Source organism: Castor canadensis, chromosome X (assembly GCF_047511655.1).
Source record: "Castor canadensis chromosome X, mCasCan1.hap1v2, whole genome shotgun sequence".
Lineage (NCBI taxonomy): Eukaryota > Metazoa > Chordata > Mammalia > Rodentia > Castoridae > Castor > Castor canadensis.
In genome coordinates, this window is record NC_133405.1 from 130541322 (window position 1) to 130569209 (window position 27888).

The following is a 27888-nucleotide window of genomic DNA, read 5'->3' on the forward strand; positions in this document are numbered from 1 at the left end:
TGTTTTTTTTTTTTTTGGAGATCTGGTCTTGCTATGTAGTCCACACTGGCCTCAAACTTGTGATCCTCCTGCCTCAGTCTCCTGAGTGCTGGAATTATAAGCATGTACCACCATGCTTGCTTTGTACACAGTTTTTGATTCACTTTAGTGATAAGGTAGCAGTAAATGCTTCCAAGTTTTTAAAAGCTTCTCAGGAGAAGAAACACCCTGTTACAAGAAATAAATCTAATATTCAAGCTTTCTGAATTCACTTTTCTGCTTGCCCACTAACTGATTATTTGTCTCTAGGATAAAAATGCAGACCCCTTTGGCCCAGATGACAAGGGCCTTTACAATCAGAAAATGGTGATAGATGGAGAGAAATCATATGAAACAGAGACTCAATTCCTAGAGTAAAACATTATGCAGGATGGTCAACCTTATAAATAAGTTGGTTTTAGAATGGCAGTTACATGCTTGTTTGCCACCTTAATGGATTATTCCACTTTTATTTTTCATCATTTCTCTGTTTCTCTCTCTCTCTCTCTCTCTCTCTCTATATATATATATATATATATATATATATAATATATATATATATACTGTGTTTAAGGCATTCTCTGTTCCCTGAATACCTCAAACTTTGCCATGTTTCCAGACCTTTCTGGCTATTATTCTTTGATTCCCTTTGACTTTTGTCTTCCATTCTCAGCTCCAATTACAGTTCCCTGAAGGAGGTTCACTTCCTTCCTGATTTCTGCCACCTCTATTAAGTGGTAGCCACAACTTTTTTCTATTCTTTTCTAAATGCTTGCATTAATATTACATTGGATTTTAATAATGTAGTTGTGAGTCTCTTGTGTGCTAAACAGCAATTGGGTTAACCAAAATAAATACATAGGATAGGCTTAATTAAAGAGTCAAAGGACATTTTACATGAGCATGAGAAGACAAGTTTATATAAAGAGCTCAATTGTACTACTCTAGGTATGCATCCATTTCTTTTCTCACAGACTTTTGCTTTGAGCTAAAAATCAGATGCCAGTAGGCTGGGTTCTTAAATACATATACCTATACACATTTAAAGTGTTTCTTATAAGAAATGGCATGACTTCTGAGACTGGGTAGTTTTCCACTCTCAGATCCTTGAGCTATGAGGTCTGAATAGAAACCAGAAACCCATTCAACAAACATTTCTCAAGCACCTTGTATGTACATACATCATGATAGGCACTTCAGATCAAAGATGAACAGTTCTACTGTTTACAAAGTTTCTTATGACATTTTCCAGATGATTTCCAACAAAACAGGTTAAGGGAGGAAAAAGGAAACATTTGCTGAGTGTTGGATGTGTGCAAAGCATATTCTTCACACATATAATCTTGCTTACTCCTAACAGTAACCCCATGAGAAAGGGTTTTATTAGATTCATTTTATAAGTGAAGAAACTAAGACTTATAGTGGTTAGAGCATTGCTCCAAATCACCCAGCAAATATAGCACCAGCCAGGATTTTTATTAAGGCAGCTAGACTCCTGGCCCTAAGTTCATTTCATTATATCATGCATCTCTCCTATATTCTTATTTGCATGCTTGAAGTGAGGGTGGTTAAACTCAATGGAAGAATTATTCCAGAAAAGGGTGTATAATGAACTATGTTGACAGTGCAGTTGGCTAGGATGAAGAATGCTAGCTTTATATCACAGGTATTTTTTTTACAAGTTTTCATGAATCTGTCCTCAATGACAGGAAGTGTGAAAGAGTATTTGGTGATTCTATAATGAATGAAGGTATCTGAAGTCTGAAGCTGTCTGTACAACATTCAGCAGACCTTAAACTATGGAGATATACTGGCAAGATACCATAATCTGAATCATTTTGTGTTTTCCAGAATAAAGTTATATGACTATTTATTTGGAAGTATTGTTTTACTTTGATACATATGGGCACAGTTCAGTCATGTAAATGAAGGTGATGTGCCTGACTCTAGCATGGATTCTGTCACATGGCATTTCAGATGGTCTCCTCTTTGTGTATGTGAATACAGAACTGAGAGGGCACCTTCTTAGAGTTACAGGAAATGGTGTTTCATAGGGTCCCCTCTTGACTCCCACTATAGAATGATAATGCTGGGCTACCAGTAAGTAGTGCTTATTCTTCCTAAGAGGAACACAGGCTGGAAATGAAGCTCAGTGTTAGAATATTCGCTTAGCATGCACAAGACACTGGGTTCCATTCCTGGCATCACAAAACAAACAAACAACAATATAGGATTAAGTATTCTATATGAATGAAATCTTTCACATTTAAAAATAAAATTTAGTGGAAAACATAAGCAGCCATAATAGTGAATGTACTATTTCATATCAAGTGAAAAAGAGAATTTTATTTAGAGCTTTGGGGCATTTTCTGTGTCATAATAGTGTGCCTTGTTTTAGACTGTGTATGTTGCAATATGTGCACATTTTGTAAATGGAATATTTGCAATATGATTTGATGTGCTTGCAAATCGTGTCATCGTGCACATTCTCATCCTGCAGGTCCAGGTTGGGCCTAAGGGCTGTGTTTCTAACAAGCTCCAGGTGATGCTGGTGCTGTTGGCAACAGATGACATTTTAACGAGGGAAAGCAGTAGTTCTCAAACTTAACTGCATATTGGAATCACCTAGACAGCCCTAAAAAACCAAGATGTCTGAATGTATCCCAAAGATTCAGATTGAATGACCTGGGCATTACAGTTTTAAAAGTTCCCAGGTATCTCTAATATGTAGCCAGGATTGAGAATCCAGCACTAGTAGGTTTCTTCATTTCTAGAGCTTATTCATGGTATAACTTCTGTAGTTACAGAATACATCCTGCAGCAATAGACAGAGTAAAATGAAGTAAGAACATCCAATAACTTAATCACCCAATGTGTACACCATATCAACTTCTCAGAAAGCAATTAAATCAGACACCTAGCAAAATTCATGCCTCCATTACCATTGCAAAGAACCACATTTTGGATCCTTATTTATTATCTGGTGTAAATAAAATAACTGAGTATGCATACAAAGTGCTATGGTGACCAAGAGACACTCCCAGAATTGCAGGAAACCATTGCTATTTGTGGAAGGCAGGATAATGGCTACTGAAAATATATGTGTCTCAATCCCTGGAACCTGTGAATATATTACCTCACAGGGCAATTGGGGTTGCAGATGTGATTAAGTTAAGGAGCTTGAGGTGTGGAGAGGACCTTGGATTATATAGGTGGACTCATTTAATCATGTGGATTTTTAAAATGGAGAGCCTTTCTCAACTGTGGCCAGAAGTAGACATGACTATGGAAGAAGCATCGGAAAGATGCAGTGTTGTGACTTTGAAGCTGGAAAAAGAGGGCCATGAGTCAAAGAATGTGAGTGGCCTCTAGAAGTTAGAAAACATAAAATTTAGACTTTCCCTTAGGCTACTGTTATATAAATGGGTCAAAGATGGCCTCTGTGTATTAGCCTCTAGGTTGTTTATTTCCTCAGTATAGGTTAATATCTGTTAGCTAAGAACCTACCCACACTAAACTCAAATATTTTAAAACTAGCCAAAACAATCAGATTTTTTGTCATCTAGAGCTGAATGTTATATCTCATGAAACCATGCCTAGCATCTAATGACCATTGATAAGAGCCTGGTGATTTTAAGGCCCAAACTACTGCTCTCCTTTGAAGCTCTCTGACCCAGAGGTTCCTCACTGTCACCTAGACAAGTGAGGTCCCCACCCTCTGATCTTTCCCTCCCCTAGCAGTCCTTTTGTCCTCTCTTCTTCTAGATGGTGGCCCTCTCGCAAAGGCCCTGGATCATCTCATGCCATAAGAGATCTCCCTCATGCAGTCCTATCCAAACACTGCCAAGTTAAGTTTCCTATGTGTTACTGCCTCCCTGGTCTTATCTTTTCCCTTAATGAGCCACCAAATCTCTTGCTCCCTTTAAACAAGCCTCCAGAAGCAATGCAGCCCTACCAACACCTCAATTTTAGCCCAGTGGTCTATGTTGGACTTCTGACCTCCAGAATTATAGATGAGTTTTTCTGGTTTTAATCCATTAAGTTTGTGGTGATTTGCTACAGCAATGACAAGAAGCATTTGTTATAATAATTCAAACCACAACTTCATTTTAATATTTACAGTTATTTAAGGCAAGCTTTGCTAAGTTCGTAGTATGTGTCCCAGATTTGGAAAGCTAGTTCCAGAAAAATTACAAAAAGGCAAACTAACGTGTATTCATAGTGACCTGTGCCTCTTGAGAGGGGCTTTCAGGTAAGTACAAACTAATTATACAATTAAGAGCTTGTTTAAATAAAAAGGTGTTGAAGCAGCATTTTTCACATTCTTGTCCCTCATTGCAATTTGACTCTTTCTATATAGAGTGGTATTTCTACCGTTTCAATCTATAAGCATTTCATCATCTGTAAAACCTTTCAGAAGTTTCTGCTTTGTGAACAACTGAAGTCATCCTTACTCTCAGGTCCCATGTTCCCAGGACTTTGGTGGACCCAACTCTTTATGATGTAGTGAAAGCGTCATATTGTTGCTATCTAATTTTTCTCCTCTGATCTCTGACATACTGGTGCTCACAGGGCTTTGTCCTCAGTTTCTTGCCCCTTCCTTCCTTTCCTGCCCTCCCCCTTCCTGCTCCTGTGCTCTTCCCTTCCCGGCTCTTCTCTTCCTAGCACCTTCCTTTCCCTCTCCTTTTCTCCTCACTGTGTATGCTCCTCCTGGGTAAACTCATTCACGTCTACAGCTTTAGCCTTCATCTATACCCTGATGACTCCTCAGCATCTCCCTCTAACCCAGTCCTCTCTCCTAAGCACTGGACTGCCTTATGGACATCTCTAGCTCCATGTCTCAAATTTCAGTTTATGGTACATTGATGTTAATATTCTCAACCCTTGGTCTTCATTGCCATCTTGATTAAACCATACTCTCAGAAGTCATTTTAGATTTCTTCTTTGCATTGTGTATGTTCAATTAGTACATATCCTTTTGATTTTGCTTTCTTATTTTTCTCAAAATCATTTAAAATTTTGCCACCTTTGAAGCCCTCATCATCCCTGGTTTTGATTATAAGAAACTTCTGTTCTGCTTCTTCTTAGTTTGAAGCATTCTCCAGAGTTTCCAACTGGATTAATTTCTCCATAAAGCAAATCTTACTATGCCATCCACCTATTTAAAAACTCTTAATGTCTCCCCCTATCACATTCAGGAGGAGATAATATTTTCTTAGCATGGTGCACAACCTTTCCTTGCCTGGAAACTGCTTGGCTCTCCAGCCTCCTATTTTGGTACTCATATCTGAGGGAGGCAGGATATTGGCTTGGTGGTTCTTTTAGCTTTTTCTAGAAGATCCTGAAACAGAGATGTGAGTACAAGTGGTTTATTTAGGAGGTAATCTTAGGAAGGACTAGAAAAGAGGTGGGAAAGTAAAGCAGGGAAAGGAAAGACATCAATTTAGGGTGCTTTGGTAAGCAACTTTCATTGTGGGAAACTGGGGCCCAATCCCATGGAAATCAGTAGAAGCTGATATAGAACATGCCTCAGAGGGACAAGGAAACTCGGATATTTATCTCCAGCCCCCAACTGGAGGCCTGTTCCTTGAGTGTTAATTCCTCTGCATTTTTAGTTTGCCTTGCAAAATTGAGCATGCTGCTAAGACCCCAGTAAGGTACCTTCCCTCTCCTCATACCAAAGCAGAGTGGAGCTCGTAGTAGGAAGCCATCAGAATATATGGAAATGAGTGCCATAGGGAAATGAATGAGGCACTGACAATGTCTACCACAGGGTCCCTCCAATGTGTTTTCACAGCATTCCTATGACCACTATCATAATATATCTCATATGTGCATAGGACACATGTATGTTTATTAATCTGTCTTTCCCTGGACTGTGAGCATCCAAAGGTAGAAACTATTGGACTTTGCGGATGACTCATAGTACATGTGCAATACATTACAGTGAGTATATGAATGAATAAATAAAATGAGAGAGTCTTAAGAGATGAGTTTAAGGGTATGAGAAAGAGAAAATTGTGAAGAGTGGAAAACCAAAGAAGTAGAAAAATATGATCAAGTAGGAAGGAAAGTATTAAAGAAAATAGAGTTAATGGGGAATAGCCTGAAATGAAAGAAATAATTGAAAAAAGATACTAAAAAAAGACAGGGATCTCATTTGCAAGACTGCTTCTGCTAATCACTTTGCACTTTGCAAAAGAGAAATCCATATTACAAATCCTAAAATAACAGTGTGTCATAATACTTAACAAAATAGAACATGCGTGGAAAAAAAAAAACACCTTACAAACATGAAAGGTCTCTATGCCCCTGACAAGCACCAGCTCTATACCCTTGTAATATGGGGATTTACAAAGTACCATGACATTTATTTATTCTGGATGGCTTTTACAATTAAGTCTAAATTCCTAATCTATGCAGGTCTGTTGAAGCCTCATCTAAACGTCTTAACCTTTAAGGTAAAAAACAAACAGGCCTTCTGCCTTCCTAGGGAAGCAGTTACAAGCTCTTCAACATCATGCTTGCTAAGGAAGCAGTTGTTACCTTAATTAATGGTCTATGAAATGACCTTTAAACACCTTTTGCAAACATGTGGCAGAATATGAAAAATGGTAAATGATAAAAGAGAATACACAACATTTCACTACATCTTCTTCAAAGGAAAGAAAGAAATACAACTAAGGAGTTTCCTTTCTAAGGACAAGGAAAAGGAGACCTGTAGGGATTTCAAATCTAAATATGACTTTTACAAAGTATCTTATTACCTATTTGCTAATCTTTCAGGGCCTAATTTTCTAACATGGAATCAATCCCTGGGGTTAATGCCTTTGACATGATTCTACCCATGTAAGTAGCAAAGACAGGAAGTTATCATAGCATTGCTATTATTGAAAGGCATGGTGGGGGGTTCTACAGATTGTCATTGGTCATCTGGCTCTTGTTAGAAAAGTAAAATCATGAATTCTGTCCTGACCTACTAAATTAGAATCTTAGGCTGAGGACCATGAATCTGTATTTTACCTAGTATTCCAGGTGATTCTTAGATGTGCCTAGATTTGTGAAGCACTGGCCAAGAGCAGGATGATCAAGATGTTTTCTGTATGCCAGAGTCTGTCTGTGAACTCTTTGTTGTGGTCTGCAACTGGAAAACTGGGCTCGTTACAAGTTGTCATCAATTCCTGTGCTTTTTGCTAGTCTAAGTAGTAAGACTTCTTAAATCTATTTTTCCCAGATTTAGTAATGAACTGAATTTAAAAAGTTCTCATTGGATGAAACCATTGTGGCTTATTACTATCCCACTGCCTTTCCTTTCTCTTTTATACTGTATACCACTGGATGTACTTGTTGAGTTATATATATTTAGGTGTTCATCCTAAACTTAAGCTTTCATTATGAGTCTTTATACTACTGAGCATTTTCTAAATGGACATGATAAAAAACTTAATTTTTTCCTACCCTACAAGTATCTCCATCTCACAAAATCTAGATATTAATTCAGAGTCTGGACCTAATATTTTCCAGGTATGGTCCCTGCATTACTTAAGTAAAGATATGAATAATGTCATTGATCTGTTTTCTTAGGGCACATAGTGCTTGGATCTACATGATTGTTTAACAAGTGAAAGCAATCACAAGGAGCTTTACTTCATACTCAGTTAAGTGTACATTTGGATAAATCAAATTTCAAAGACTACTGGATAGAATTTGGCTCTTTCTTTCTTTCTTTCTTTTTCTCTCCCTCCCTCCCTCCCTCCCACCCCCTCCCTCCCTCGCTTTCTTTCTTTCTTTCTTTCTTCTTTCATGGTACTGGAGATTGAACTCAGGGCCTTGCATTTGAATTTGCCATTTTCTAACATAAGGGAAATGTTAGAGACATTTGTTAGAGACAAAATGAGCTCAATGAGCCCCAGCCTATGTGTGAAATTCACTCTAAGGTTAGCAGAACTGAAAAACCTCTCTTAACTTAATAGGCAGATAATGTTTGCAGGGGGAATGCATTTTGCATACAAGAAACAGAAAACAACTTAAACTATTGCCTATAGAAAAGTATATCTTGACAATGCTCTGGCCCAGAGTGGCAGCACTGTTGACATTGCTTGGAAATTCTTTGCTGTGGGAGGCTGTCCTGTACATTGTGGGAGGTTTGGCAGCATCCCTGATCTGTACCTACTAGATGCCAGAAACACCTTTCCCCCAAGGTGTGATAACCAAACACTTCTCCAGGCATTGCCAAATGTCACCCTGAGGGGCAAAATCACCCCAGGTTGAGAGTCACTGCTCTGAGCTTTTCAAAAGGAAGAAAAAAAGGTGAGACACCTTAAGTAGGGTTCTCAAAGGTTGACCTGATTCTAATTATAATTTAATGGATTCTTCATTTGCTTAGATTTGTTGGTAGATAGACTTAGTGGTAGTGACAAATGCATTCCAGCAGCCTTCTTTCAAAGTCACTTTGCATTCCAATTGGGTTTGAAGGGTCTTAATGGGGTTCTCTACATCTGAGGGAAAATTCCCATGTACTTAAGACCTAGTTTTGCCACAGCCAGTATAAATGAAAGGTAAAACCTAAGAGTTTAGCTTCCTCCTAACTCTTTCAACTTCTCTCTTGTTTACATGCTGCATAGTGAATGCACAAACTCATCATTTCATTCCTATGATTAGAAAAATAGCTGTACACAGGCCACATCTTGCCATGCATTCCAATTTCCCCTTGTGGAAGAAAGACAAGAGGAGTAAATGGAGGAGGGGAGATGTAGGCAGGCAGTCGTAGCTATGTTAAGATACTTGATTTTGACTTGTGGAACATATTCCCCAATAAATTGAGCAAAAGGTTTATGACTGAATATACTGATATGTTGGAGAAAGTGGATTCTAAAATGAGCAGTCACTAAATATAGAACTTACTACATGCCAGGTCTATTTTATGAGCTTTCCCCATGGGAACTTATTTAATTTTCACCATAATCCTATGAGCTGAATATTATTATTAATCCCATTTTAAAAATGAGGAAACCAGGCAAGGTGTTTTGGTTTGTTTTTATTTTTAAGGGATGTGCCTATCAGGCTGAATGCTGGCATATTAGGTCCTTCATTTTAGGAGGAAAAAAACCCTGTCTCAAAACTTCAAGACATCTCACAGAATTCCAACCTTCGACAAAGTTAATTTTAGACAAATTAAGGTCACTTCATAGTTTTGTCTAAACACAGACAAAAATGAGGTCATGATGCCACTTACAAAATACTAAACATCCTTCTCTCTTGGTTAAAACAAGTGATTGCTACTTCTTTATCCTCATTCTAGCCTGTCATCCTATAGATAAGATGTATTGAGATACCCCATCATAGAATTTCCCCTGTTTTCTGACAGCATGTAATCAAGAGAAAATTCCTGCTTCCTTAGACTGCTCTCCTGCCAATATCACCCCATTTATGGAGACCACTAACACCCTCCTGTATCCCAGATTCTCATGATGTGCATTCTTTATCACTTCAGAGAGTAGTAAACCCAGTGTGTTAGACTATAGACTTATTCCTGGTGGTCTTTGGCTAAAACACATTGACATCTCTTTGCCTATAAGCACAAAGCTAGGAGCAGAAGCCAATTTTCCAAATGATTGAATTAGTGTCAAAATAGATGAATATAGCCGAGTGTGTTGGGCAACAGCAGAGTGCTTGCCTGGTATTTCCAAGGGCCTGGATTGAATCCCCTCCCCGAAAATAATCAGTACAATCTGGAATAGTGGTCCATATCCAATGAGATGAAAATTTATAGAAAAATATAAAGTAATTTATTTAAGATAGTAAAAAATGGACCACATAATCAAGAGGAGGTAACTTGATAGCTGTTTGTGTTTATAATAGAAAAAATATCTGGGGAATTGACAAGTATTAACAAAGTCAAAATGAGCCAATCATGGAATATAAGTCCTTAATATATCATAATTTAATAATATATTAAAAGGAACCAAAAATCCAATAAAGAGAGGGCACACTCCCACTGATCTGTGTTACACACTTATCGTGCCTAAACTATCTTTCAATTTCTGTGGCTCATATTTCAAGGTATTGATGAGAAAACTAAAGAAAGGGTGATCAGCTGTCAGTTTTACCACAAAAAAGACTAGGTCAAATTAGCAGATAAAATTTGAGACAACTTGGCAGCTCACTATCCCTAAATGTTTAAGCGTTTTTTTCCCTACAGGATAAAAGGGGGGGGGCAGTTTTTAAGCCTAAGGAGGAGGCGTGCTAGTTTAACTGCAGAGATTCTGACTCACTGAATTGTACTTTCTGGAACTGGATCCCTATGGATGTATATAAGCCACTTCCAGGTTACCATTGGTGCTGGGTCCTTGTCTTTTGGCTTATCAGTGGGGCCTGGCATTCTATTGGAATTGGAAGATTTAAGGTACTTGGAATATTGGAGAGGTAGTCTAAGGATTCAGGGTCTACCCAATCCGAGGGCCAGGGACTTCTAAGTCATTCTCCTGCCTGGGGTATTGCATTGGGATTTAAGGCTAAATCCTGGTTAAAAATAAAAGTAGTTCACTCCTTGTATGTTCGTTTTTCTCTAATGGCTTAATAGGGAGATGACTGGTTAAGAGAAGGATTCAAATATTTTTAGGTAAAATGTCCTAAATTCTGTCCCTCAATGTCATTTCAATTTTATATTCCTCCATAAAATATATACAACAAATGGTTAGAAAGTTTCACTTGATACAAAAAAAGGTACAAATCAGACACTATAGGTGCTTAAAAGAGTGAGATTATTTCAGTCCTGTAGGATCAGGAAATGATCTTCTGATGAGTTAGCAGTTTACCTAAGACTTAAAAGATGGTTAGAAGAGGACAAAAAAGAGAAAATCACCAAAAAAAGCTGAGTACTGGTTCTTTCTTTTCTAAGTTACTATGATATGGGACATTTGGCTAGGACCTGACATTGTCCAATCAGGTTAAGAGGCCCCATATTTTCTTGGGGGATGTTAAACAGTATAAACAGGCTTTCTGAACATTGTTCCAAATGACAAGGCAGCTTGTCATTCGGTGGCCTTAAAACTATAATCATGTTCTCAAGCAGCCATAATTTATGTTTAGTCACTAAGAATAAATAAAAAAGTCAGTGACATCTGGGTAACTGGAGACATCTGAAATCAAGCGCAAAGCCAGAAGTAAGGTAAATGCCAGTTATGCTTTAAAATTTGTATAGTAAAATTATTTTAATACTCACATTGAGAGGATACTTTTTGTTGGAGAAGAGGAGATAACATGAAAATGGGGTTTGCCACATACACCTAGAGCATCGGCTTCTAATAGACCAGGTTTGACCAGTTCTGTCAGTGAGGATCTGGGTGTGACTGTTTCTGAGAAACTCTATTTTGATAAAATTGACAGTGACTGCTTTGTGAAATGTAGAAAGGACAATCAAAGCAAATATACCCAATTTCAAATTGCCTGGCTTCTCCTTTGAAAGTGATCCCATTTCATAATTTGACTGTTGAATAAATGCCAGGCACTCTTCCCATTCATACAAATGTAATCTCAGGTACTCTCTAAATAGATCTTGAATAAATCTTAATACCATAGCCTCGTTGGGAAATGATGCTCTTATTTCATCTAGACCTTTGAAAGAATTAACCTTTAACATTTTCAGAGGGAAATTTCCCAGTGGGAAATTAAAGAGACGGCTTCATATGTTGGGAATATCGAACACTTTTAAATGATACTTATTTTTTATTTTAAATTCAGGCCATGACTATTTAGGGTTGGTAAAAATTAGTTTAGAAGTACATGACTAACTGGGCCTGAACTTGAGGAAAGCAAGTGAGTCCTCATATGCAAAATTGAGGGGTTGCTCAAAACTCCAGTACTCAAGATAAATGATACTTTAATGTAATATTTAAAAATCATTATCAGTACAAAAAAACCTGGTAAACAAAATCTCAAAATTTTAAATAAAACCCTGTACTTCTGTTACCCATCTCATTTGTCTTACTCTAGTCTTGGCTTTAACAATCACTAAAAAATAGCATGGAAAATATTAAAATGCATTAGAAATATTTTAAGTGTGAGTTGTGTGTGTGTGTGTGTGTGTGTGTGTGTGTATGTGTGTTGTATATGTGTTTTACTGCATCAGAAAGTAAAATGTAAAATGCAAACTCTGGCAGTGGTGTGGACAATTGTTAAAGTCCCTGGACTCCAGGTACTGCTTTCATGTGTGGCTTTGGTGATTTTACTTAACCTCTCTTTGTTTTAGTTTCCTTATCTGTAAAATTAAATAAAATACTTTCTTTATTATTGTTGGATAACCACTTCATTGACACAAACAAGGACAATCTTGATAGTAGAGAGTGGCACTAGCAGACATTACAAATCTATAATGTTGGTTATTGCAAAATTAAAAAAAGGAAAGTTACAGATTTATATCATGTAAAAATGACAGAACTACTTAATCCTTAGCATTCGTTTGCTCAACAAGATGGCTGAGCTTCTATTTTTGTTTGTTTCATATTCACAGAACCTATGATTTTCCTTATTTACCACTGCTGCTGTCAAAGAGTGGCCTGGAGGCTTCAGATTTTCTGTACCATGCCATTGGCCAAGGCTGCTCCCCTGAGTGACCAGTGTGGGAAACAGAGTCCCATCACTGCAAGAGACCAAGAAACTCCTCTGCATCCGATGTTTCCTATCCGGAACGTACTTCATTTTATAAGCAAGCTCCTGCAAACTGTCGCAGAGAGGGAGTATTACTTATGGAAAATGTCAAGAAAAGAGGCCTGGGATAGATGTTTATTTTTTAAAAATAAACATCATGTGTTAAAAGTGAGAACTTTCTTGCTGTTCATGCATTACCCTTACAGCAGGAGATCACAACATGACAGAAGCCAGATGTACAAAGTAGAGGTCAAAAAAACCCATTTTAGTTTGCTATAATGCAGCTATTAATAAAAATATTTGTTTAAAATGAATGGTCTGGGACAAATGCTAAATCACACAGGTATTGGGAAAATAGGCAGAAACCAGGGCTTTCCCAGATAAACTGGGCTGACGATCACGCTCATTACCCTTGCAGCTGTACTGGGGACTAAATGAATTACCAAGTATAAAGTGTCTATAGTAGTATCTGACATGTAGTAAGCACTCAATGAATGTTAGCTTCTGCTGCTATTTTTTAACCACATTTCAAAAAAACTTTGAAAAACTGCCTTTCCTAAGGGACAAATAATTGGAAATGTCTCTTGTTCTTTTTTTCAAAATTCAGTCATCAGTGATAATTGGGAAGCCTGATTGCAAAGGTCAAGCATGATTTGTTTTGCTCTTCACCCCCTCCCACCCAAGTCATTAAACTTTGTATTTTAAATATGGATTTTGAGATGCACAGATTCAAGAACATCTCCATGCAAAATGTGCGAGCTCACATTTTTCACTGAATAGTATTTTTTTTAAGCAGCTATATTAACTGGCAACTTGGAGAAGTCTCGTTTTAATCTCAAATGTCCTTGCTTTCCACTGCAAAGTCTGAACCATTTCTTTTTCCTCAAACTCAGATCCTTTGGCACTTCTGAAGTTTTGATGATTAATTTTCCACTGATTTCCCTTATCACTGCTGTTATCTACCAGCACCCAGCCATTGTCCCTTATTAGTTGATGGCTGTAGCCCTTACTTCCCTGGTGGTCCAACACTCTCACTAATAAGACCTGCTCTGGGCTTTTCAATATTCATATAGATAATCAACACCATATTAGGCCTCCTAATTTCTTTTTTTTTTTTCTTTTTTTTTTTTTTTTCATTTTTCTTTTATTATTCATATGTGCATACAAGGCTTGGTTCATTTCTCCCCCCTGCCCCCACCCCCTCCCTTACCACCCACTCCACCCCCTCCCGCTCCCCCCCTCAATACCCAGCAGAAACTATTTTGCCCTTATCTCTAATTTTGTTGTAGAGAGAGTATAAGCAATAATAGGAAGGAACAAGGGGTTTTGCTGGTTGAGATAAGGATAGCTATACAGGGCATTGACTCACATTGATTTCCTGTGTGTGGGTGTTACCTTCTAGGTTGATTCTTTTTGATCTAACCTTTTCTCTAGTTCCTGGTCCCCTTTTCCTATTGGCCTCAGTTGCTTTAAGGTATCTGCTTTAGTTTCTCTGCGTTAAGGGCAACAAATGCTAGCTAGTTTTTTAGGTGTCTTACCTATCCTCACCCCTCCCTTGTGTGCTCTCGCTTTTATCATGTGCTCATAGTCCAATCCCCTTGTTGTGTTTACCCTTGATCTAATGTCCACATATGAGGGAGAACATACGATTTTTGGTCTTTTGAGCCAGGCTAACCTCACTCAGAATGATGTTCTCCAATTCCATCCATTTACCAGCGAATGATAACATTTCGTTCTTCTTCATGGCTGCATAAAATTCCATTGTGTATAGATACCACATTTTCTTAATCCATTCGTCAGTGCTGGGACATCTTGGCTGTTTCCACTGCCTTACTATCAGTAATTTTTCCCTCACCCAACCTTAGTAATATACTCATAGTCATAACCTTATCTTTGTCTCTACTTGCCATGAATAGCCAGTGTTTTCTTCATGTTCTTCGCTCTCAATTCACTACTACAACCATCCCCTTGTGAACACACTTAGCTTCACTTTTCTCCCTCCCTTCCTTCTTTCCTTTCTTCTTCCAACTTTGCCATGGTACTCTCCTTGTCTTCCAATCACTTTTTTACTCACCTGGCAAAACTACAGTTGTAGTTAAACTCAAGCATCTTATATCTTGATTTTCCAAAACTCCTATTTAATATTTGTACCTTCTTTCTTAAGCTTCCTATAGTCCTTCTTTCTAGCACACTCTCAGCTGATTACTGAACTCAGAATTCATTGAAATCATCGGCACTTTTAGTTAGAAGCTCCTACATCTTACCATCACTGAATCTACTAACTGAGTAGCAGCCGTGGTCACTCTCCCACTTTGTCAGTACAGTGTTGAAGCACTCAGACTCTGGGACACTGTATTTTACTTCAGATTCTGATATGCCACTTCTTGGCTCATAATCACAGATATGCTATTTAACCTCTCTTTGCTTTAGTATCTTCATTAATGAATTGATGATAAATTAAGTCATTATTAAAATGGATGAATTATCTGTGCCCATGTAAGGCCAGTCCCTTTTCTCTGGGTTTTATGTTTTCTTACCTTCTGAAGACATTTGCTCTTGAAATTATGTTCTCTTTTCACTGCAGTGTTAATATCTCCCTTTTCACTAGAGTATTCCCTTTGTCAAACATATTCTTTTATCTTCTATTTTGGGAAAAATCCTCCTATTAACACATATTTTTCTTCCATACCATCTTCTATGCTCCCCTGCATAGTAAAGGCAATTCCAATGACATCTAAAATCTGTCACCATTTCCTTTATTCCTGCATCTGCAGTATGTACTGCAGACAGGATTTCTAAGTGATGGAGTTCTCCATTCTGAGTGTTTTTATTTCCATTCTTACAATGGCTGGTCTCACTCATCTTTGAAGATTTAAAACATTATCTGTTTGCCAGTCACTCCTAAGTATATTTCCAGATTTTATCTCTCCCTTGAGCATATATATCTAATTCCTTGCTAACTCTGCTAGATGTCTCATAGGCATCTAAACCTGACATCATCAAATGTGACTTGAGAACTCCACCCTAAATATGTTTTGTCACAATAGTCCCTATCTTAACAAAGTATAACACTAACAACCCAGTTGCATAAATAAAAAATTTGTGAGTAACATTCAAATTTCTTTCTTTTGCTCACCTCCTCACACCAAACACATTACCGTGACCCATTGCTTTTACCTCCAAGGCATAACCACTAGATTGTAAGCTTCATGAAGGATTACATTTTCTCTTTCCTCTTCAGCAATGTATGCTAAGGATCTAGATAATGCTTGGAACCTAATAGGGAGCAATACATGTTTGTGGAATGAATGGATCCTAAACCTGACTGATTATGAGCACCAACGTTTCTCACATATATTTATACCATTTACTCACATCTATTTATACAATAACCTCCTAACTGATCTGCATCTGCTCCTCTTGATCCCATGAATATCCACATAGTAACCTATTTGCAATGATGAGATGAACCAGTGAATTCCAATCTGTTGGAATAAAATATCCTATATACTGGTCTAACAAACAACTCTATGAACCTGAAATTACCCATTTCTCCAACCTCATTTCCTACTTCTTTGTCTCATTCTCCACTGTACTCTCAGAATTCCTTGGCTTAGCCTAAGTGTTCAACAAATTAATGAAAGAACACATATATTCATGGTGTGTGAATGGTCTGATGATGTCCAAGAGTGAGGGCATACAAAAATTTGTTCTACCCAATCTATCTTCCCTTGGAAACTAAATTCTTAAGTAATCTATACTTTCTCCAGGTACTTACCTATCATTTAATCCTTAAACCACTACAATTGGTTTCTCTACAAACATGGACCTGGAAATATTCGTGGCCAGGTAGTAAACTCAATGGATCATTTTTTTCTATTTCATTAATTTTTGCTCTTTGGGTTTCTCTTAGTTTTTTTCCCCTTCTACATTCTTTGGGTTTAACTTATTTTTCCTCATTCCGTCTTCATGAGATAGATGCTTAGATAATTGGATTTCAGCTCTCCATCTTTCTAAAATAGGCATTTGAAGTATGAATTTTTCATTATGCATGTCTTTAGTTCAGCCCATATGCTTTTTTGGTGGGAGTGGGAGGTACTGGGGTTTGAACTCAGGGCCTTGTGCTAACTTGTTAGGCAAGTGCTGTACCACGTAAGCTATACTTCCAGACTCAGTCCATATGTTTTGATATGTATAATTTATCTTTCAATTAAAATTATTTTCTAACTTCCACTGTGAATTATTTTGGGGCTAGAATGATCTTAAAGTATGCTACACTTTAAAAATTTATAGAAAATTTTCTTTGATTTTTAGTTCAATTCTATTTAATCAGATAACATATTTTATATGATTTCAGTCCTTTAATATTTGTTGTGACTTGCTTTATTTATTTTCCAGCTCATGGTAAACTTATTGAGATGTTCCTTTTGTACTTGAAAAAATATGTTTTTTGCATTTGCTGGTGAAGAGAGTTTGTTAACTGTGTTGTTAAATGTTTATATGCCTACTGATCTTTTTGTCATTTTTTTTTCTATTAATTACTAACAGAGGTATGCTAAAATCTCTCACTATGACTGTGGGTTGTCTGTTTCTTTATGCTTATGAATTTAATCTTCATATATCCAGGGCCATATTAATACTTGTATATATCTCTATAATTATACTATTATATCCCCCTATTGAAATTATCCTTTTAATGATGAAATAGTTCTATTTCTCATGATAGGGGTTTTTTGGTGGTAGTGGGATTTGAACTCAGGGCCTCATGCTTGCTAGGCAGACAGTCTACCATTTGAGCCACGCCCCCAACCTTTTTTCACTTTAGTTATTTTTCAGATAAGGTCTCACAGTTCTACTGGTACTTTTTAAAAATCTACTTTCTCTAATATTAGTAGAGCTAAAGTGGCATAGTTGGCTAGTGTTTGCCTCCTGTATATCTACAGTATTAATTTCAAGTTTTCAATGTCCTTGTAAGTCTGTCCATTATAGGAAGGAGTTGGGTTTTATTTAATTTTTTATTTCATCTGACAATCTTTGTCTTTTAATGACAACACTTAGCCTATTTTTTTCTTTATGGTATTTATTTATATATTTTGGTATCATTTACCACTTTTCTGTTTGCTTTCTCTTTATTCTTCTTGCTCTGCATTCCCCCTTTCTTTTTGATCTACTTGTGTTTTTACTATTTCATATTTTCCTCCCCTCTATGAACTTAGTACTTACACTTTTAATTTTTTTACTAGTCTTTAATGGCTATTATTCTGTTATGCCAGACTTGTTACATCTATCACAGAATTCATTCCCACAGAGCCCAGACACAACTTAAGAATCCTCTACACCACATTCCAAAAACATCTTACCAATTATTCTGAATTGGAAAGCAAAATGAAAGTCATTTTCCATTTGTGGTCTAGAAGAGCGCACAATCAGTGAACCAGTACAGTGTTTCCTAACTTTAATCAAAATCACACGGAGTGCTTGTTAAGAACACCTTCTTGTGTTACAGCCCCAACATTCTGAATCAGTGTCTGCAGGGGAGTTCACTGAGAATTAGTATTTTTCCACAAGAGTCACAAGTGAGTGTTATTATGATAAGGTAAAACTGGAGAAACCTGGGCAGCATTAGAACCTATAAGAGGTTGCTGAATGACTTAAACCACCCACTGACTAGTAAGTGGTTGCCATGTGAGTTGTTCAAACTCTGTGCTGTTTATGTGCTGAAACACCATCACAATCTAATAGTATTTCCCAGGTGGCCCAAGTGACCCTGGACTTGTGCCATGGTGTGCTGATTGGAGTTAAGAAATGGTTAACACTAACAGGGAGACAGGGAAGAGAAAACTGATAAAGGCTCAATGTGAAACGTTACATAGTGGGAAGTGCATGTGTGTTTTCCTTTGACTATGGCAGGACAAAAAGTGATTAGATGTTGCTTGCAGCTTACATTAAGGGGTTTATACACATACAAACATTTTTCCTTTTGCCCCAACAGAATAGCATGTAACTATGCCTTCACCAGCAGGTTTAACTTATGAAAGATTTGGGGAACAGATTTTTACAGTACATAACATTTTAACTTGGTTTTCTAGCAATATTGTTTCGGGAGGTAACATTCTCTGTATCAAAGGGCATGTTTCCTTCCTAGAGTCTGAAGTGGAAAACAGGTGCAATCCTTCTGGTATCCTGTATGAAACTGGGTTATAAACCAGAGCAGTGTTTTCCCAACATGTCCATACACTAGAATTGCCTGGGGAGCTGCAGAAATGCTGAAGCTGCTCCCTTATCCTGAAATTGGTATTTAATTGTTGTGGGATGTGGTCAAGGTTTGGGAGTTTTGAAAAATCACCAGGTGATTCTGATAATCAGACAAGTTGGAGAACTACTTAACTGGAGATCTTAAGTTATGTAGTTCAAACTTCAAACCAATGGGTAGTGTAAGACTTAGATTTCTGTGTTAAAGTTTAAGTCAAGACAATGAAATCAATCTAGTTGGATATATCAAGTTGCAGTGCACATGTATAGGGCACTGTTTACATAAAGCCAGAGCAATAGATGAAAAAAGTCAAATAGGTTATGTGTGCACACAGTCACATATACACAAATTATCCATACTCAGAATGACCAGGATCCAATAAAATTTGAATTTCAGATAGATAAATGACAAATGAATTTTAGTGTAAGTACACTCCCCACAAAATTTGGAACACATTTATACTAAAATTCTTTATTTACCTGAAATTTGAGTTTAACTGCATGTCCTATATTTTTATTTGCTAAATCTGAAAATCTTGTCCATCATTTTAATGGACTAACCTGAGCAGTAATTCAGTGTACTAGGACAAATATTAACTTCAGCTTTTTGCTCATTGTGTGTTTTGTTTTCTGAATTACGTCGCCTGGTTAACTGCCTCAAGGTCTCCATGACTTTGTATTGAGCACTGAATGTACCTTATTCTGTCTTTTCTGTCGTCTTCGGAGGCGCAGGAACTCCTTGTGTTGCCTGGAGACAAAGTTCACTGCTGCATATTCCAGTAAGGCAGCAAACACAAACAGAAGGCACACCGCCATCCAGATGTCAATCGCTTTTACATAGGAGACCTGAAAAAGAGAGGGAGTGGGGAGAAAGAGGCTATGAAAGCTTTCAGGGAAGCCAGATTTCTAATGGTGTGACCATAAAAATCAGCGCATTTCATTAGTCAAGTATTTTGTAGTCTTTCTTTTAAGAAAGCGATAAGCTATTGTGAATAGTGCTGTAACAAAGAACCTAAAGGTCTATCAGAGGGGGAATGGGTATATATCCACAATGGAATATTCTTCAGCCATGAAAAGGATATGATTCTGTTATTTTTGTCAGCATGGATGAAACTGAAGGAGATTATGTTACGTGAAATAAGTCAGGCACAGAAAAACAATCACTGCATGATCTCAGTGGAATCTAAAAAAGTTGGTCTCATAACAGTGGTGCCAGACACTGAGAGAGTAGGGAGCATGTTGGGGGAGGTAGGTAAATGGGTACAATGTTACAACTGAAGGAATAAATTCTGGTCTTCTATGGCACAGAAGGGTGAATATAATTAACAATAATGCATTATATATCACAAAATAGAAGAGAAGATTTTTAATGTATTAGTTATCTAGAAATGGTAAAAGTTTAAAGTGATAAACATACTAATTCCTCTGAGTTGATCATTACTCAATCTGTACATTAATCACAACATCACACTGGGGTCTAGAGATACAGTTTCAGTGGTAGAAGGCATACACAAGGTCTTGGGTTCAATCCTTACCACCAAGGAAAAAACACCCCAAAACATCTCATTGTATCTCATAAATATGTACAGATATTATATGCCAATAAAAAATTAAAAATATAACATTTGAAAAAGAGAAAGTGCATATGCCATGTGTCAATTTCACTGAAGTGATTAAACATGTGAGGGATGGGACAAGGGCCTAGGGCTGTGAGGGGGCATGTGACTTTCAGTGCTCTGACCATATCAACATCTCACTCAATTTACAAATATTTTTTGTAGTATATGGGAGAAAACAAATGGATGATGCCATAACATTTGATCTCAGATTACAAAGGACACTTATCAAACTGCCAGCCCAGTGTGTACTATTCAGCTCTAATTTTATATAGCATTTCCTATTTTTTGATACTTGTTGCTAAATGCTTGCCAGCTAACATTTTAACTGTTGTACATGTAACAAATTTTAATCTTTACTTCAACTGTAATGCCCCATTATCTAAGGAAGAAACTAGAATAAAGTGGGGTTGAATTATTACCCAGGGATACAAAACTAAAAGGTGACAAATCCAAGATTAGAATGAAAACTATCTTGACTAGTGTATTTCCATTCTGAACACACACACAAATACACCATTAGAATCATACAGTTTGTGAAGCCAAGCATGGTGGTGCATGCCTGTAATCCCAGCACTTGGGAGGAGGTTAAGGCAGGAGGATCATGAGTTTGAGGACAAGCCTAGGTTACAGAGTGAGACTCTTGTCTCAAAAAAAAAAAAAAAAACCAACAAACATCCCCGCCCCCAGAATCACAGAGTTTGCATCCTGCATTTCCCTTTGACTATTAAGGTATTTTCCATGCCATTTCACTTTCTTCTAAATCATAATTTCCAATGCTTGCATAATGGTGCATGCCATAATTAATCATTCTATGTTATAGGACATTTAGGCTATTTTCTATTTCTTTTGTGCAACTATAAATTTTGCTATTATGAGCATTCTTCCCTCCAAATATCTCTCTCTGGATATTTGTTAGATCAATCTTTAGATGAATTGCAGGAGTCCATGATACAAAAATAGGTTCTTGACTTAGAAAGTTAGCAGCAGCACAGAGATACCCCAAGTAAGAAACACTGCTTTGCTACTGACTGTCTCACTGTCTCTAATTTCTCTACATTGTTTAACCTCTCTGCCTCCATTCTTCAGCTGTAAAATAGAAGCAATCATACCACCTCATGGAGTTGCTATGTATGGATAAAATTACTTAATAAATGAAAAGCGATTAGAATACTGTCAAGTACAGACTAAGTGCTAGCTATATAAATTTTTGTAATTATTTGGCTACATAAAGTTGCTATTTTGTTAGGCAAAGAATTTTGGAAGAGATAAAAGTTAACAAGGAAAAATAAAAATCACTTAATATATTCCAGTTATTGTTTTTAAGAATGCCACCTGCCTTACATGCTCAGACAATCTGAAGTACTTGCCAGTCCCACATATATTGTGACAAACTGGTTCAACACTTTCTCATCTCCAGCTCTTTAAATGTATCATTTGTCCTACCTGGGATGATTAGTCCCATTTTTTCTGATTAACAGACTCCTCAGAATTTCCCAGGGTCTGGCACAAATATCACCTCTCTCAGGAATCCTCCTTAGCTTCCCCCGTTTCTCCCATCTGAGTTAGGGGCCACTTCATTCTCTTATTGCTCTCTTAGACCACCTGTTTCCCTGACCCTATCCACAGACTTTAAGCTTGGGGGGATGTTTGTTGATGTCTGAGGACTTGCCTTGTGCAGTATTACTCTTTGTGTCACCAAGACAGGTCCTAACAAACAATGAATAGGAATTAATAAGTGATTCAAGGATCAAGGAAAGAAGGAACTATCTACCTATTTTTGCATCTTGGGATTTAATTTCAATAATTCTAAACTATATATCATTATCCCAATTGCATATACTTGATATTTTTAAGAGTGGACTATTAGTGAGTTTTTAATTCTCTCAGCACACCTAGCATGCCTATATTTTCCTTAGTAAGCAATAATTTGTCTTGCACTTGCTCTTTTGAAGCAACCCTCTTCTCCTGTGATAATAGAACATTACTATTCACAGCATTTCTGGTTGTATATTATTCAGATAGCCTGTAAATGTTTTAAGACTCAATAATGAGAAGAATTTGTCATGCCTGAGATATGTCCATACCAAGAGCTACGTCCAGTAGAACTGACCATCACACCTCCCCTTTCTGGTGTTTATAGCATTCAGAAAGTTGTAAACCTTTCTCCATCTCCTTCTGACCATCAGCAGATCAAGCACGTATTTGGCTTCTTTTATAGATGCTCATAAATGAATCCTTTCAGCCTCTTTATCATTTTGGTTGGTCTTTGAGTTTTTTCCAAATAACAAACATCTTTCCAGCATTGAAGTGCTGGCATTAAACACATGGATTTATAGGGTGTTATGAGACGTCTGTTACATATGATGTGATGTCCCTTGGTGTTGGTCTTTCAGGATTGAATTCCTTTTTGTTGCATTTATTTAGTTCTAATGGCAGATTCTCTCCTTTTGACTGTTAACCCTTAGATGTTTTTATCTTGCATCTCTTCCTGTTACATTCTTTTTATGATTCCTGGGCTTACATGATCCCTTCCTGAACTACTTTACTATAAACTTCCAAGATAGTTTTCAATGATAATTAAGCTCTCGAAATGCTGTTATGATTCACATAGTCATATGTATGTATATATGTATATATAATTTTTGACCCAGGGTCTCAATATGTAGCCCAGTCAGTTAGTATATGCCTCAGCCTCCTGGGAGCTGCAAATACAGGCATATGCCACCACACTTAGCTTGTTTTTAGGCATATTTAATTCAGAAATTTAAGAAAAAAACAAATTTTTTTACAAGTTTTTTTTTCTTCATTTTTCTTTTATTATTCATATGTGCATACAAGGCTTGGTTCATTTCTCCCCCCTGCCCCCACTCCCTCCCTTACCACCCACTCCGCCCCCTCCCTCTCCCCCCCTCAATACCCAGCAGAAACTATTTTGCCTTTATTTCTAATTTTGTTGTAGGGAGAGTATAAGCAATAATAGGAAGGAACAAGGGTTTTTGCTGGTTGAGATAAGGATAGCTATACAGGGCATTGACTCACATTGATTTCCTGTGCGTGGGCGTTACCTTCTAGGTTAATTCTTTTTGATCTAACCTTTTCTCTAGTACCTGTTCCCCTTTTCCTATTGGCCTCAGTTGCTTTAAGGTATCTGCTTTAGTTTCTCTGCGTTAAGGGCAACAAATGCTAGCTAGTTTTTTAGGTGTCTTACCTATCCTCACCCTTTCCTTGTGTGCTCTCGCTTTTATCATGTGCTCATAGTCCAATCCCCTTGTTGTGTTTGCCCTTGATCTAATGTCCACAGATGAGGGAGAACATACGATTTTTGGTCTTTTGGGCCAGGCTAACCTCACTCAGAATGATGTTCTCCAATTCCATCCATTTACCAGCGAATGATAACATTTCGTTCTTCTTCATGGCTGCATAAAATTCCATTGTGTATAGATACCACATTTTCTTAATCCATTCGTCAGTGCTGGGGCTTCTTGGCTGTTTCCATAACTTGGCTATTGTGAATAGTGCCGCAATAAACATGGATGTGCAGGTGCCTCTGGAGTAACAGTCTTTTGGGTATATCCCCAAGAGTGGTATTGCTGGGTCAAATGGTAGATCAATGTCCAGCTTTTTAAGTAGCCTCCAAATTTTTTTCCAGAGTGGTTGTACTAGTCTACATTCCCACCAACAGTGTAAGAGGGTTCCTTTTTCCCCGCATCCTCGCCAACACCTGTTGGTGGTGGTGTTGCTGATGATGGCTATTCTAACAGGGGTGAGGTGGAATCTTAGCGTGGTTTTAATTTGCATTTCCTTTATTGCTAGAGATGGTGAGCATTTTTTCATGTGTTTTTTGGCCATTTGAATTTCTTCTTTTGAGAAAGTTCTGTTTAGTTCACGTGCCCATTTCTTTGTTGGTTCATTAGTTTGGGGAGAATTTAGTTTTTTAAGTTCCCTGTATATTCTGGTTATCAGTCCTTTGTCTGATGTATAGTTGGCAAATATTTTCTCCCACTCTGTGGGTGTTCTCTTCAGTTTAGAGACCATTTCTTTTGATGAACAGAAGCTTTTTAGTTTTATGAGGTCCCATTTATCTATGCTATCTCTTAGTTGCTGTGCTGCTGGGGTTTCATTGAGAAAGTTCTTACCTATACCTACTAACTCCAGAGTATTTCCTACTCTTTCCTGTATCAACTTAAGAGTTTGGGGTCTGATATTCAGATCCTTGATCCATTTTGAGTTAATCTTGGTATAGGGTGATATACATGGATCTAGTTTCAGTTTTTTGCAGACTGCTAACCAGTTTTCCCAGCAGTTTTTGTTGAAGAGGCTGCTATTTCTCCATCGTATATTTTTAGCTCCTTTGTCAAAGATAAGTTGCTTATAGTTGTGTGGCTTCATATCTGGGTCCTCTATTCTGTTCCACTGGTCTTCATGTCTGTTTTTGTGCCAGTACCATGCTGTTTTTATTGTTATTGCTTTGTAATATAGTTTGAAGTCAGGTATTGTGATACCTCCTGCATTGTTCTTTTGACTGAGTATTGCCTTGGCTATTCGTGGCCTCTTGTGTTTCCATATAAATTTAACGGTAGATTTTTCAATCTCTTTAATGAATGTCATTGGAATTTTGATGGGAATTGCATTAAACATGTAGATTACTTTTGGGAGTATCGACATTTTTACTATGTTGATTCTACCAATCCATGAGCATGGGAGATCTCTCCAGTTTCTATAGTCTTCCTCAATCTCTTTCTTCAGAAGTGTATAGTTTTCCTTGTAGAGGTCTTTCACATCTTTTGTTAGGTTTACACCTAGGTATTTGATTTTTTTTGAGGCTATTGTAAATGGAATTGTTTTCATACATTCTTTTTCAGTTTGCTCATTGTTAGTGTATAGAAATGCTAATGATGAAAAAAACAAATATTGATGGCCTACTACTATGTGGGACACATTGTATTAGGTGCTGTGGGAGGTGGGGCAGAACATGCAAAGATTACTAAGATATGCATATTTAGTCTTCCCAGATTACATTTCAGGGGAACTTGCTAACACTGTGTACCAGGAAGTTCCATTCACATAGATCAAGGAGAAGTAAATTGTAGCCCAAGGATCAAATCTGGCCCAGCAAATGCCTTATAAAGCTCTATTTTGACACAGCCATACTTGCTTATTTACATATTGTCTGTAGCTACTTTTGCATTAAAATGGCACAGTTGAGTAACTGTGATGAAAACCAAATGACCCTCAAAGTCTAAAGAACTATATTGTCCTTTATAGAAAATGTTTGTCAGCCCCTAAACTAGACCCATAGCACTGTCTGGTGGAGTTGTACATACCAGTGGCACTACTGAAGCAGAAACCCATGGTCTATTAAAAGAGACAATCACATAAACCTGTTAGTGATACAAAGTAGATGGTTCCATATACCAAATTAGAGAAAGGGCCAAAAGGCTGGTGAACTATTAGGAGGTTGATGTTCAAAGAGAAATGAGAAAAACATTGCTGGATGCTGTGGCATTTTTTTGGGGGGGTTGAGGAGAACCAGGATTTGATGAGTTCAGGAAGCTGGAAAGGTAAAACCAAGAAGATGAGAGAGAATATGGTGGGCTTGGAGGCATGGTGAGCAACCCAGTGACTTGATATGTGGGGTACTAAAGGGGTGCACGAGGATGGGTAGACAGGTAGATGGGCTAGCATTTAAAGCCAGGCAGATAGGTTTGAGGATTCAAACTTTTCATAAAGATAAGGTAATGATGATTTTAAAGTGGAGTATGGATATATAAGTCATTTTATAATTATCATATGTTGTCTCCAAAAGCAAAAATTTTAGCAAAAGCAGATGAAAATTTTCCTTATTTATACAAATTTACCTCTCTTTCCTTTGACACTTTCATCTTCTGCACAGGACTGATTAACTTTCAGGCTGTTTAACATCTCTGAATCTTTTGTGGGACCTCTTCCTTCATTTATTGTGTTCCTTAAATTCTTTCTACTTCATTTTCCACTCTATCTTCATACCCTCAATTAATTCATCCATTCTTATAGCTTTCTTTTTATTCCTGTGTTTTTTGGGGGTGGTAAGAGTAGGGTGTGAGTGTGTGTGTGTATGTATGTATGTGTGTGTGTGTCCTATAACAGAGATTGGCCAAGTTCTTGTGAATCCCATTTCCTCTATCAGTAACACTAGATTTTCCTGTGTAGTTGGATTACAATGGAATGTGGCAGAAGTTGTTCATGCTGCTTCCTACTTTGGGGACTTAAAAATCTTCCATGAGGTCCTTCGGACTTAACCCTTCTGCAGTCACCTTAGGTGTTACTTGTTCAAGATGACAGTAACAGAATATGGGAGAAGCCTGAATCCTTAAGAGACCTACAGCCATCTACTGCAGAATAAAGTATAAAATGAATGAGAAAAAAACCTTTTATTGCATTAATCCACAGAGATTTCAGGTTTTTGTGTTTTCAGAGTTCCCTAGTCTGTCCCTCATTTATGGCCTCCCAGGCATACCTGTACTAATTCTGAAATGTCTACAGTTAGTATTTGCAAAATCAAGATCATAAATGTATTCCCCTCCATTCATCTCAGTAGAATCTTTCTTCTCACTACCAACCCTGGTTTCACCATGGTTATTTCTTTGCTTTAATCCCCACAATCTATTGAACAGACTCAACATATCTCTGCAAAGCAACCTTGGGTTTACTCTTATCTCTTCATCCCAAAGATGTCACTATAATTGCAATCGTTAGGGCTTAACCTGATCATTATAACAACTTCCTAACTGGTTCCCCTGCATTCAGTTCCTCCTTAGTCCTTTTGTTTCTGTGAGATTAAATTCAAAACACCAGTTTCATTTTGAAACACATATGCTTAAGAGTAGTGTGATTGCCTGTTGTAGGCTCTGGAGTTCAAGATCCTGCACAGCATGTGTTTGTCCTAGTTATTAAATTTTATTCCCTTCCTTCCTAACATAAACTTTGTATTTTGTTTAGGCAATTCTAGTTATCCCTGAGGAAGCCAAGTCCATTCTCACTGGTGACTCATTGTCTATACCCATGGTTCCCAAATGGAGGGGAGCAATTTTGTACCCTGGGGAAATTTGGCAATGTCTGGTGATATTTTTGGGTACAATCTGGTGGGTGTGCTACTGGCATCTAGTAGGTTGAAGTCAAGGGTGCTGCTAACCATCCTTTAATGCCCAGAACTGCCCTAATCACACAGTTATCCACCCCAAGATAAAGAAAACAAACACTCCCCAAATCCAGGTATCTATGTCTAGTCCAGTGGATCTCAACCAGGGGAAATGTCGTTTTCAAGGACATTTAGGAATAGCTGAAGGTGTTTTTGGTTGTCCTGACTGGGAAA

General features: G+C 37.5%; 1 protein-coding gene across 4 annotated transcripts in view; it reads right to left on the minus strand.

Moving 5' to 3' along the window:
* The window catches only part of Glra2 (glycine receptor alpha 2), a 191054-nt gene that overhangs the window by 19308 nt on the left and 143858 nt on the right, over nucleotides 1–27888 (minus strand). For all 4 annotated transcript variants that reach the window (XM_074062805.1, XM_074062804.1, XM_074062806.1 and 1 more), the window contains one exon: nucleotides 19615–19764. In XM_074062805.1, the coding sequence (XP_073918906.1) occupies nucleotides 19615–19764 (150 nt within the window). The remainder of the gene's footprint in view (nucleotides 1–19614; nucleotides 19765–27888) is intronic.